This window comes from Gorilla gorilla, chromosome 18 (assembly GCF_029281585.2).
Source record: "Gorilla gorilla gorilla isolate KB3781 chromosome 18, NHGRI_mGorGor1-v2.1_pri, whole genome shotgun sequence".
In the NCBI taxonomy this organism is placed as follows: domain Eukaryota; kingdom Metazoa; phylum Chordata; class Mammalia; order Primates; family Hominidae; genus Gorilla; species Gorilla gorilla.
The window spans coordinates 119,505,744-119,519,055 of NC_073242.2; the positions used below are offsets into that span (position 1 = coordinate 119,505,744).

The following is a 13,312-nucleotide window of genomic DNA, read 5'->3' on the forward strand; positions in this document are numbered from 1 at the left end:
ATATACATGTGGGTGTATGTGTGCATGTGTATTCATGCATGTGTGTATTCATGTGTGTGCATGGGTGTGTGTCCGTGTATATGCACTTACATATACGTGTGTGTGTGTATTCATGTGTATTCATGTGTGTGCATGGGTGTGTGTCCGTGTATATGCACTTACATATACGTGTGTGCGTATTCATGTGTGTATTCATGCGTGTGCATGGGTGTGTGTCCGTGTGTGTGCACTCACGTGCACATGTGGATGTATGTGTGCGTGTGTATTCATGCGTGTATTCATGTGTGTGCATGGGTGTGTGTCCGTGTATATGCACTTACATATACGTGTGTGTGTATTCATGTGTGTATTCATGCGTGTGCATGGGTGTGTCCGTGTATATGCACTTACATATACATGTGGGGGTGTGTGTGTGTATTCATGCGTGTGCATGGGTGTGTGTCCGTGTGTGTGTGTGCACTCACGTGTACATGTGGGTGTATGTGTGCGTGTGTATTCCTGTGCGTATTCGTGGGGTGGGTGTTGTGTGTGCATGTTGTCTAGTAAGGGCTGTGTGACCTCAGGGATGGCTGCAGAACATTCCGGCCTGAATGAGAGGTGGTCTGATGTGCAGACAGAGCTTCTCTGGAAAGAAGGGCGGCCCCTGGCGAGAGGTGGGTGGGCTGGGCGGGGAAGGGGGATGGGGGTGCTCCTTTGCCTTCCCTCCTTGCCTCCCAGCCCTTTAGTGTATGCCACATCCTTGTTTTATTTTTAAAAATGCCTCTTGGCCACTGGCACAGGCCCCTCCTTGCTGCAGCCCCTGGGCGTGAAGGCGTGACTGCTAGGTGGAGGGGCCAACAGAGAGGAAGTCAGGGTCACCGTCATATTGGTTACTAGACAGGCGTTGAGGGGCCAACAGAGGGGAGGGCAGGGTCTCGAACATTGTATCAGTTACTAGACAGGCGCAGAAGCATGGATTCTTTTAGAAAAAGAGGGCTGCTCAGGAGGCTGAGGCAGGAGATTCGCTTGAACCAGGGAGGTGGGGGTTGTAGTGGGCTGAGATCCCACCACTGCACTCCAGCCTAGGCGACACAGTGACTCCGTCTCAAAAAAAAAAAAAAAGGAAAAAAAGAAAAACGAAAAAGGAAAAAGGAAAAAGGAGGAGAACTGGTGGAATCTGAGATCATGGGCTGTTGGCTGACCCCAGGCCCGGGCTGCAGGAGTTGGCTGGCCCTGCCCTCTGCACAGCCACATGCCTGGACTTAGGTGTGGAGCAGAAAGTCCCACAGACAACCCCAGACACAAGCAGAGCAGAGAACCTTCCAGGAAGAGGCTGCACCTGGTTCTGAAGGCTGCGGAACTGGCACCGTGGGAGAAAGGTGCCACTGTGGGAGGGGAGGGCCTGCCCCGGGGAGGGCACAGAGGCTGGGATGCTGGGGACAGGCAGGTCACACAGCCCTGGGAACAGGACCCTCCCACGTGCAGGGCCTGCAGGGAAGGCTCAGCTGTCTGCGGAGGGTCTGGAAACCCCTGGAAACCTGAGGCCTCTGTTAGGATTTTCCACCAATGAGGCGCCAGGGGAGGCTAAACCGGTTCCCAAAGTGTTGTCGCTGTTTAAAAAAATGTGCGAATTGGCTGCAAATCACCTTGAACTCTGCAGAGGGCGGCTGCCAAGTTTAAAGTCATGCCACTGCCGGTGTGGACACTAAGGAATAATTAGGGTCTGGCGACTCATGGTGCCCCTGCGTCGAGAATGTTTTCCCTGAAGTGCCAGAATGTTCCCCCAGCAACCCCCAGCAGAGTCATAACTGTGACACGTGATGTGCGCACGTATGACACACACATGCAGACGAAAGTGTGCGTGAAGACGAGAGCGCGGGTGCGGAGGAGAGGGTGGGTGCGGACGACAGAGTGGGTGCGGACCAGAGTGTGGGTGCGGAGGAGAGCGCGGGTGCGGAGGAGAGCGCGGGTGCGGACGACAGAGTGGGTGCGGACCAGAGTGTGGGTGCGGAGGAGAGCGTGGGTGCGGAGGAGAGCGTGGGTGCGGAGGAGAGGGCGGGTGTGGACGACAGGGTGGGTGCGGAGGAGAGCGCGGGTGCGGAGGAGAGCATGGGTGCGGAGGAGAGGGTGGGTGCGGAGAGCGTGGGTGCGGACCAGAGGGTGGGTGCGGAGGAGAGCGCGGGTGCGGAGGAGAGCGCGGGTGCGGAGGAGAGCGTGGGTGTGGACGACAGGGTGGGTGCGGACCAGTGCGTGGGTGCGGACCAGAGCGCGGGTGCGGAGGAGAGCCTGGGTGCGGAGGAGAGGGCGGGTGCGGAGGAGAGGGCGGGTGCGGAGGAGAGGGCGGGTGCGGAGAGCGCGGGTGCGGAGGAGAGGGCGGGTGCGGAGGAGAGGGCGGGTGCGGAGGAGAGGGCGGGTGCGGAGGAGAGGGCGGGTGCGGAGGAGAGGGCGGGTGCGGAGGAGTGTGGGTGCAGAGAAGAGTGTGGGGTCACAATCTCCTCTGTCCCCCCGGGGTGCGTGGAGGGACCCCAGGAGACGGTGCAGGCGAAACCCACAAATCCTAGCAGCCCAGACAGGACTTTAGAGGTGGCCTCCCTGGAGTGGAGGAGTGGACAGCCTGGGCTGGCTTTGCCCTGGGGCTTCCTGCCACATCCTGTGAGCTGGCGTGGCCAGGCTGTGCGGGAAGTGGCCCACATGGAGAGACAGCGTGGCCTCCCTGGTGCTGACTGTAGGAAGCCCCTGGGACCTCAGGACCCTGGGCCGGGGATGCCTGTGGCTTTTCTCTCTCACCCCCACCCAAATGCAAACACGCGCACAAATGGCCTTTTGCTTCTCAGTTTTTTGACATTGAGGCACCAACCTGGGTCCTCCCTGATCCCTGCAGGCCGGGGGCGAAGGGAGGCCTGGGAGAAGACCCCACCATGGCCTGGGCCCTGTCCTCTTGCCCTGGCATCAGAAGGGGCCCTGATCCCCCTGCCTTCGCAGTGTGGGCTGCGGCTGCCCCTGGGACCAGCTGCATCACAATGAGGTCCCAGCCCACAGCCGTGGGGAGGCCTTCGCCACTCTCACCTCCTGGACAGGGTGGGGCTCCCGCCCCTCCAGAGCCCACACGGCTACTGGCACAGGCCTTGAGCTCCAAGCGTGCGGCCCACCAACCTCCTCAAAATTTCTGGCTGTTGCTGGTTTTATGTTGTGAGCCCCACACAGGAGGCTGGGTGGCCTCCAATGCCTCCAGGAGGGAGGGCTGAGCAGAGCTATGCCCAGGCCAGAGCCCCCAGCCCAGAACATTCTGTCTTCTTGCCCTAAGAACTTTCGAAATGTCCCAGAAGTTCCATGGCAGGGCACCCACATGGCCCAGCCCGGCCTCCCGCGGCAGGGGGTGCCGAGAACCTTGGGGCCACACGGCCTCCAGGGTTGGTGCTGAGAGAGGTCGGAGCTGCAGGCTCGCAGGGTTATCAGTGTAAAAAAGTAGAGGTTCCCCTTCAAAGACACTTTCCTCCCCGTCTAATTAGGAATAAACAGTAACTTCTCTTAGAAGCAACATTTATTCAAAGACCTGTACTAACATTCTTAAATATCTGCTAGCCTTAATAAAGAAATCAATGTACTTTATGTTCTTAGCTCCCACAATTTAGCCTAAATATCTGCCCTGGCATGCTTATACTGGTCGAAGCAAGCATTAGGTCACGGCCTGTTCCTCTTCCTTATTTGAAGGTGTTTTTACCTTTCTCAGCATTCCACAAATTACTTCCTCCTTCCTTTGTTCTCCTCTGCCTTTGCCTCTTTTAAAAAGTTCTAAGTTGCTAGCCAGTCGGGACAAACACAGAATGTGAGGTCCCGTTCCAGCCAATGGAAACCGGACACAGCAGTAGGTATAAAAAAACCGGACACAGCGTCAGGTTATAAATGACCCTGGTCTCCTTTATTCGGTGTACTCTCGTGGCAAAACTGCTGGCGAGTGTACCCTTTCTGCAGAAAGTAAATATGGCCTTGCTGAGGAAATTAAATTTACGTTCAAGTGCTATTTCTTTACGGCACCAGGGAACAAGCATTCTATTTCTAAATAAACATTACTAACATCAGCGTGGCCTCAGGCGCTGTCCCCACCGCCCGGTATTCACTCAGCCTTACAGGCAAGAAGCTCAGTGCCCACAGCCATGATCACAAGGGCAAAACCCACTCCTCGAATTCTCCAAACTGCACGCATGGTGCAGGGCAAGCGCGGGTGTTCCCTCCCACCCAGAGCAGCCTCTCCGCGGAGGCCCCGGGCGGGACCCCAGTTACTTCTGAGCACGTGCAGTCTGGTGCATGTTTACTCTAAAAAGAAAGACAAGGATGGTGCCTACAAGAGAAACTGTTGGAAAGTCAGCGTTGCTCCACGTAATCTGTGGACACTGTTTCAATGCAGGTCTGGAGGCCGCGTCAGACCCCGCCCCACACTGCAATTCCTGGGCCTCGGTTCCCTCATCTGCACAAAGGGGCCAATGATAACGTCTCCCTGGAGAGTTACCCTGGGAAGCAGCATGAGAATTGAGAATTAAAGCGATTTACAAGTGCAGGCATACAGCAAGTGCTCAATTAATGCCAGTCTGTAAACCAGCAGCTTCCTGAGCACTCCGCTCAAGGATTCATCACGCTCCCTGGGGTGGGCGTTGCTGCCTCCCTCCTTCCCCAGATGGTGAAAGGGTCAGGCGGTGTGCGCCCGAGGCCTGCCGTCCTCCCACACCAGGGACGCACAAATCAGGTGACCAGTGAAGCTTGTGCAACAGTGGAATGTTCTAGGCCCGTGCACTGACAGTCGCCGGAGCCCCACCTGGCTGCCAAGTACTTGAAAGGAAGCCCTATGAGGGGAGAACTGAATTTTACATTTTATCTTCTTTTTTTGAGATGGAGTCTCGCTCCGTCACCCAGGCTGAAGTGCAGAGGCGTGATCTCACCTCACTGCAACCTGTCAGGTTCAAGTGATTCTTGTGCCTCAGCCTTCCGAGTAGCTGAGGTTACAGGTGCCCACCACCATACCCGGCCAATTTTTTTTTTTTTAAATAGAGACTGGGTTTCACCATGTTGGCCAGGCTGGTCTTGAACTCCTGACCTCAAGTGATCCGCCCACCTCGGCTTCTCAAAGTGCTGGGATTACAGGCGGAAGCCACCACCCCTGGCCAGGAATATTTCATTTTAATTAATTTAAACTCCAACGGCCACAGGTGGCGTGTGGTGACGGAGTGGCAGGAGGCCCCACCACGCAATGCCAAAGGCACCAAAAGTGCAGGTGGACAAGGGCAGCCTCTGCCTCCCCTTGGGGCAGCCACACCTGCCTGCTCCCGGATTCTGCCAGGAGGACTGGGTCCCCAGCCCCTCCCTGCCCTGCCTGCTTGCCAGCCCCAGCTGGGTGGTCTTCCTCCAGCCAGGCCCACCTGAGGCTGCCTCCCGCCCTCCTGGAGGCCAAGCCCCTCGCCAGGGGGCTACATTAAACAGCAGGGCCAGACTCACTGGGGAGGCGTCTTGGAGAGCAGCGGGACTGGTGTCTCCACAACCTGGAACAACACATCCTTTCTCTGAATTTAAGGAAAACAGGCTGCTCTGGAGGCAAACCTTTTTAAACAGATGTTTCCTCTTGGCGGAACCTCCCTGCTCCGCCCCCACCCTGGGCCCTCCCCCAGGCAAGGCCTGCCCGGCTCTCACAGGGCGGAGGCCTGGGGCAAGGGAGACCAAGTGATTTCAATTCTTTCTAGGAAGGGGGAGGAAAATATTTTTAAAAATGTGTTTTACAAGCCTGCCTCTGCCATTGTTGATGTAAACAGGTAAATTGTTTCCTGCCTCAATTAAAAACATCTGCCACATAAATGAATACCAATTAACTCATCCTGTTTTTAATTACTCTGTTAATTACACGCAGGCAGCAGAAAGGATGGGCGGGGGGAGCAGGGAAGCCGAGCCGATCCTCCGTGCCACGCCGCCCCACCCCAGCTTGGCAGGATCGGAAATGTGTCTGGCTGGTGACGGATGGGGTGGCAGGGAGGTGGTGGCACGCGGCCAGCCGGGATTTCCCGATCCAGGGCGGCGAGTGGGCCCCTCTTCCCGGGATCTCCCTGGGTGGGGTCCAGCCCCTGCCCCTCTCCTGTGCTCCCTCTCTGTCTGCAGCCCCCTGCTCACTTCTTGGGCCACATTTTGCTGGGGGAGGGAGGGGCGGTTGGGGGAGGCCTGGATTTTGTCCAGGAAGCTCTGCCTTAAGGCTGGGGTGGTAGGAGGATAAGAGTCACCCTAAACAGGGCCCCTGGGAATTAGGATCCTGTCAGCTGCCATTTCCTGAGCTGTACATCCGCGGTGCCGGGGGACTTGTGGCTGCAGCTCCCTCATTTGAAGTTGCTTCCTCGGGGGCACCTGGGACGCCCCCCATATGCGCCATAGCCTTTGTGGTAATGACACAGTTTCTCGTTCGCTTGCTTCATTAAATGTCTACCTGGGGAATGGGGACGCCTCACCCCATCTCACCCAGACCTCTCTGCACGGCGCATTTTGACTCCCAGTTCACACATGTCAAAGCTGAGGCCCACACAAGCAACTGCCTGTCCAGGGTTAAATCACTGGGACAGGCCAGGGTGAGCCGTGAGCCCAGGACTCTGATTTCAGGGCTGGTGTCGATGCCACCAAACGTGTCGCGGCCAGGACATCCCGGGAGCTGGGTTCAACGGCTGAAGCTGGCCTGCGCCACACTTCGGGTGGGGGTGCTTCCGCTCTAAGGGCATCTGAGGGTCTTCACCCAAGAGGGTACCCCATGCCTCCCTGGAAAACAGCCCCCACAGAAACTGACCCTGTTCTCACCCTAGGTTTCTGCAGTCTAAGGATGCGGAGATGGCCAGACCTGGCTGGGCTCTCAGAGCCGGTCTAGCCAGAGTAAAAGTCCTGTCCAGCAGCAGGGCCTAGGGTCCTCCACGGGAAGGCTGCTGCTGCCTTAGCAGGATTGAGGGGGCCGAGTGCTTCGGTGCACTCACCATGTCTGCCCCGGGCACCAGCGTGGGCGCCGTGGGAAGGGGCTATATGGGCCTGGAGCATTAGATCCTGTCTGCCCTTTGCAGCACAGAGGAGGCAGGACCTGAGTCCCAGGGCCTGGCCATGCTGATGCCTGGGGCAGACATTCTGCAAGCAGTCTGCCTCTCCTACCCCACGCCAGGGCTATGCTTGAGGCCTTCCCGAGGGCAGGGTCAAGAATGGACCAATGCCCGGGACAGCGGCCAACCCACGCCTGTTCCTGGGCAAATCCCTCCTACAGGCCGGGTCCCAGCTTGCAGCCGTCGGAGGGTGGCGGACGGCCCCTTCCTGGAATCCCATCCCGACCTCAGTGACAGTGACACCAACGTTCCCGTGGCACAGGCTTTGCCCCTGCGTGGTTTCACATGGCCAACAAAATACTAACTCATTTAACCTTGGCAGCACCCCCACCCAGGAGGCTGTTCTGTTATATAATCACGATGAAAACATAAACCTCTCACTCTTCCCACCGTACAGATGGGGCAGCAAAGGCCCAGAGTGGAAGGAACTGCTCAAGGTGCACAGCGGACGGACAGAGCTGGGACCCGACCAGCTCTACACGGCTCTTTACAGGCCCCCAGCGCCCTCACCTAGCGCACCCCAGCTGCCTGCTCCCACCAGGTCCCTCCAAATACCCCACGTCTCCCCAGTTTGCCAAATGTGGAGGGAGAGACGCGGAGGAGTTTGTGATGTGCTGAGATGGCACAGCAGGTTGGCGAGCCGGAGCACAGCTTTGGGGTTTGAAGTCAGTGTCCACTGGTGTGGGCGAGTCCCCTGGCCTTGCTGGGCCTCAGCGTTCTCCCTGTGAAACGGGGGGACCCGCACCCCCCCTCATCGCACAGAGGAGGTGAGGATTTGGCGCTTCCGCCCACTGCCCCCTGCCTGCCTCCTTTTCCAGGCAGGCCACCAGGCTGAGCTCCTGCTAGTTGCCTTGAGGTTTCCTGAGCTGCCAGGGACTTGCACAGAGACCTCAGGCTGAGTGGGGGCCTCTCAGACCTTTGGCCGCCCACGTTACCCGCCACATCCACTGCCACCAGAAGGGCTGTTTGTTTGGGGCCTCTGAGACAATTTCAGCAACAAATGCACTTCCTGCTGTGTGAGCTGGGGAGCAGCTGAGCCGTGAGGGGGCAGCTGGGGAGCAGCTGAGCTGTGAGGGGGCAGCTGGGGAGCAGCTGGGTTGTGAAAGGGCTGCAGGCTCTGCACAGCCCAGTCCTGGCACGCAGCACAGCTCGGGGAGGGACGCCAAGCTGCGCATCCTCAGCAACCCGGCTCACACATGTCGCTCCTGCTGTCAGGGTGGGAAGGCTCTGACGTGGAGGTCGGCTTTGGAACTTGGGCTCTGGGCTCCTGGGCTGGACGCCGGCACCTTCTAGGTTGGGGAGGCTCTGGGAAAGACCAGAATGCCGAACCCACCCCCGAGGACCGTCCTCTCTCAAAGGTGGGGCCGGGGGAGGAGCCCAGTCAAAGGTGAGAGGCCAGGCTCACTGGCCAGGACTTTGGAGCATAGATCACCACAGTGCAAGGACCACAAAGACCCTGGGATCTCATGCCGAGGGTGCACAGCCCGGCAAGGGTGCACAGCGACCCAGCCATGGTTACAGCAAAGACCCCGGGTGGAGGTGGGGGCGTGGTCAGGCTAGGTCACAGCAACCCAGCCAGGGCTAAAGCAAGGAGCCAGGGTGGGAGGGCCGCGCCTGCTGGGCTAAAGTAAGGACCCCTGCGGTGGGGGCAGGGCAGGTGGTGGTCATGTCTACCCTGGAGGGGCTACACCTGCTGGGCTGAGTCCCAGTGAGCCTGAGTGAAGATCTGCCCTCTCTGGGCCCCACCTTCCTCACTATTCCCTGGGAGCTGCAATGGCTGTGCTGACGTAGGGCACGCTGTGTGCCTTGAGGACCGTCCCAGTGGCCCTGCACAAGCTCTGCCCTGGCCCTGCCTCCCTGGGGCCGCCGACCACAAGGAGGCTAGACTCTGCTGAGACAAAAGGAGGGGGACTCGGGGTCCAGGAAGGTGGTGAACGAGGCTCTCGGGGGCGATGGCTGGGATGGCCTTGGAGACGGGTCCAGCAATGGGCAGACACAGGCCAGCGGGAGAAGAGCGGGCGGAGGGCCCAGCGGTGGCTGCGGGGGCCACCAGGGCAGCTCTCGGTGCTGTGTCGTGGGGCCTCGAAGCAGCTGGAAGCAGGGTGTGGCCCCTGCAAGGCAGCACAGGACAAGCCTTGTGGTTCCCGGAGGCAGAGCCCCATGGCCGGGAGCATGAGGTCACTCTCGTCAGACAGCCTCTGCTGCCCAGATGCGGATGGTCTCACCCATTGCCTCAGCTGGCCGGACGCAGCGGGGACAGCCAGGCACTGGGGGCCAAGCAAGTGCAGGCAACCACCTGTTGAATTTAGACCCAATCAGGTTGGTGAAGGCGAGTCCTGCCCACAGCTTCGGGCTGATGGAGGCCGCTGCCACCGCCTACCACCTCAATGAGTGCTCTCTCCACCAAGGCCACAGAGCCACACTCCCCGCCACCACATGTGGGTGCAGACAGTGAAAACTGAGGGACGGCCCTGAAGAAATTACAAGCCACCAGTCACCGTGGCCAAGCCCAGGGCTTGCTTTGTCTGTGAGGGGTCTCAGCTCTGCACCAGCCCAAGGGGGAAGCAGCGGAGAGACAGGGACCCGCCCGGAGTCACACAGCAACGGCCTCGTCCTGGACACCGAGCTCCCTGACCCTGGGGCAGCAGGCCATGTCCGCAGTGGGCAGAGGGCCGGGTTCCAGCCCTGCCCCGTTTGGTCCTCTCCCAGCCCCCGGCCTTGGGAAGGTGCCAGGCAGGCAGATGGGCCGGGCTCGGGCACGGTGCAGCCGCAGCCGTGGTGGCAGCTGCTCGGGGGAGACCCACAAGGGGCCTGCTCTACTGCTCCCTGCTGAGCGGTGCCTTCCGGGTACCCTGACTCATCCACCAAGCTTTCTCATGCAGCCTCCAGGAGATCTGCAGGGGGCCAGGGGGTGGTGCTGCTGAGTCAAAACAACCCCCAGGGAATATTCTGCAGGGGAGGGAGGCCCTTCCTGTGCCAGGCAGCCAGAGACCTGCTCCGAGTGCCCCGCGCTGCTCTCATCCCAGCAGGAGGACGACTCTGAGGGTGGCAGGCGGGACAAGCGGTCACTCTGCAGTGGCAGACACAGGCTCAGAGAGGCTCCAGGCCTGCCTGAGGCCACCTGGATGGCTCTGAATGCTGCTTCTCCCTCCAGGGCACCAGGGTAACCGGAGGCTTCTAGTTTCTTCAGGGCCCGTCCCTCAGCCTTCACTGTCTGCCCGACTGCCCGCCGGGAGCCCCTGCGTGTGTGGAGATGGCAATGTGCTTTCCTGGGGGCTCAGAGCTGCCCCTGCTCCCCGGCGATGGGCTTTTCCAGGCTGCGGCATAGGGAGCCCCGGTCACCAAGGACATGGGTGGCACTGCGGAGTCGGTGCCATCCTCTCTACGCCAGACGCCACGTGAACATTTTTACGACGATTTTTAAAAGAGAGGCTGAGAAGGACCAGGACTCGAAAGACACGGCTGTCCTGTCTCCCACAGGCCGCAGCCTCGAACTGGCACCATCTCTTCTGCCCCCTGGAAGGTCAGCTCCTTGAGACGGGGGAGGCCCCCGTGAATTGTGCAGGGAGCACTTGGTGGGCGCTGGGCAGTCTCACGTTCCCCACCTGTGAAAGGGAGTTAATCCCACTGTGATGGGGCCAGTGAGCGAATTCCCAGGAGGGCAGAGCAGAGCCGCAGCCGGGGGTACAACTGGCTTCTGGGGCCGGGCTGCCGCCTCCAAGAGCCTAACCTTGTTCCCAGAGGCGAGGAGTGAATCTGGGTTCCGTGCAGGGAGTTCCAGCACCTAAAAGGTGTGACAAATTCCCCCTCCAATCTCCAGCTGGACAAACCTCCTCAATCCACCACTGAAGGCCCCCCAAGCGCTCCGAGGGACCTGGCGTGCTACGGGCTGGGGGGCGTCTGTCCCAGCCTCGTCTCCGAAATGTCGGTGTCTGCTCAGCCCTCTGCTGAGGTTTTCAGGGTTCGAGGTTGAGCGACTCTCTTTCTATCTCTCCTGCTCGGGGCCGGTCACCAGGCCGGAGTCTCAGGGCTGTGACACAGAGGTTTGTCATGCATCACACCAGGTGGCCCTGGGTCAGCCAACGAGCTTTGTGTCAGGACAGCGTGGGTGAGCGCTGCCCCCACTGCATGGCTGCAGGGAGGCCCGAGGGCAGGATCTTCCCAAGGGACAAGCTGGCCATGGTCCCGTGCGTGCCGGGGTGGGGCCTCTGAGCCTCAGTTTCCTCGGCTGTAAGACGGGACGGAGGTGTTTACGGTGGGGGTTGCTGGGAATTCCTCCTCTGGATTGGGCTGGTGCCTCGGTGCACCGTGGGCTCCCAGGAGCTCACAACGCCTTCCGTGCCTGTCCCTTGTGCCCCACCTCACAGCGAGGTCCTTGCAGCAGCAGGGCAGCCCCGTCCGGCCCCCGCTGCCTCCCTGCCCTCGTCTCCTTTCTCTGAGACAAGGCTCCTCACTGGTCCTGGAGGTGGCGGCACACTCCTGCCTCGGGCCTGGCACGCGTGGTCCTTCCCTCCTCCCGCAGCTAAGTTCCACGTCCCTTTACCAGAGAAGCCAGCGTCAACCCCCACGGCCCTTGGTGGGGCAACATCATCGCTGCTCCCTTCCTTCACTCTGTCTCTCCCAGACGGAGCAGCAGCCCCGGGCGTACAGCAGGCACCAATCACTATTTGTCGAGGGAATGAACGGGCACCGCCTAACGAGTTGGGTCAGATGGAGGCGTGGCTCAGAGATGTCAGCGTGAAGGCCAGGTCGACGTGACAAGCCGGGTCCCGCCCTGCCCTCGGGTGCATGGACTTCCCCATGCAGCACTGATGCCCCCGCTGAGGTGAGGCCGCTGGGCCCCATCTGTGGGGAGAGGCAGCTGGAAACTGGGGGCCCCAGATCCTCCTCGAGCCAGATCCTGACCCCCGCACCCAGCCTGTTTTCTGGGTGTCTGAATCCTGCCGGGGTGGAGGAGGTGGGTCCACCTGTTCTCCTCCAGGGACCTCCCTGCAACCCTTCATGAGGTCAGAGCTGGGCATCCAGGGAGACAGCGACCCTGGCCATGGGGGCCACGCCAGCCAGGTACCAGCCTGGCATGCAGCCTGCAGGTGATAATCTCCGGGCTGCTGTGGGGCTAGGCGGCAGCTGTGGGGCTAGGCGGCAGCTGTAGGGGCGTTCAGCTGTCACAGAGGGAGCCTGGGAAGCCAGCACTGCCTGGGATGATCCCCCTTCCGCCTCCTCCTCCCCAGGCCCCGGAGGCCCAGCTGGCCGTCCGCCCGTGCGGACACCCGGGAGCCAACACTGACCCGAAGACAGGTCAGCCAGACTTTCCACCTGCTCCCTCAGGAGGTGGGATCCGGTCCCCTCCTGCTGGGCTGCACGGGCCACGATGGAAAGGTGCCTCGTGACACGCTGCGGTCAGCTCAGAAAAGCCGCAGATGCTGACACGGGCAACCCTGCCCAGTGTGGGGCGTCCTCTGAAGTGGGAGCCACAGGGAGGGCCTCATGGAGGCCTCTGTCCACAGGCAGCGGCTCCCGGCACCTACCACTGCTGACTGAGCCCCTGGCACCCCCAAGCCGAGCCTTTGAACCCCAGCAGGGAAGGCCACCTGGCCGAGACCCTGGCTACCACGGGGCCATCACTGTCCCACGGGGCTCTGTTCCCACTCCTGGCCTGAGGGTCTCTGAGCACGACCAGGGTTGCCTCACGCCTCTGAGTTTGGGGTGCTTTGTTCGGCAGCACTGGGGCCCGGGGCAGCTTCTTGCCTGGCGTGTGGCACAGCTGTCCTTGTTGGGGGCGTTTCTGGGATCCTGTGGTTTAGGGGACGCTCCCCTACTCCCTGGCCTTGGGGGCCGATGACCAGGTGGAGCGGGCCCGGTCTGTGAGGGAGTCACAATGCCAGGTCACTCCAAGCTGCCTCTGTGGCCACACGTCCAGCTGCCCCCACACAGGCGAGACCCATGATCAAGCCCCAGGGCTGGAAAGCAGACACAGGGGATGTATTTGTTTGTGGAATCAAATACGACGGCAGCTTGCAGGCAGCCCAGCCGCTGTGCAAACAACCCTCTTCCAGCACCCAGTGAGGGCGTCCCTGAAGCAGCCGGCGACCCTGGGCGCTGTCACCCGCCAGGTGGGGTATGGGGACCGTCCCTCAGGCAAGACAGGGTGCCTGTGTACTGAGCACCTCGTGTGTCAGGTGCAGGTGCAGACAGGCAAAAGTCCTGCCCCACGGAGCTGACCTCGG

The 13,312-nt window shown here is 60.5% G+C and overlaps 1 protein-coding gene across 4 annotated transcripts in view; it reads right to left on the minus strand.

Annotated features, from left to right (window-relative positions):
* The window catches only part of CBFA2T3 (CBFA2/RUNX1 partner transcriptional co-repressor 3), a 68,049-nt gene that overhangs the window by 42,772 nt on the left and 11,965 nt on the right, over positions 1–13,312 (minus strand). The window contains exon 1 of one of the 4 annotated variants that reach the window (XM_055364522.2): positions 5,467–5,548. The exons of 2 other annotated variants lie outside the window; for them this stretch is intronic. In XM_055364522.2, the coding sequence (XP_055220497.2) occupies positions 5,467–5,524 (58 nt within the window). In that variant the 5' untranslated portion in view covers positions 5,525–5,548. Of the gene's footprint in view, positions 1–5,466; positions 5,549–13,312 lie in introns of those variants that run through there. One more of the 4 variants, XM_055364519.2, reaches the window with a different exon arrangement.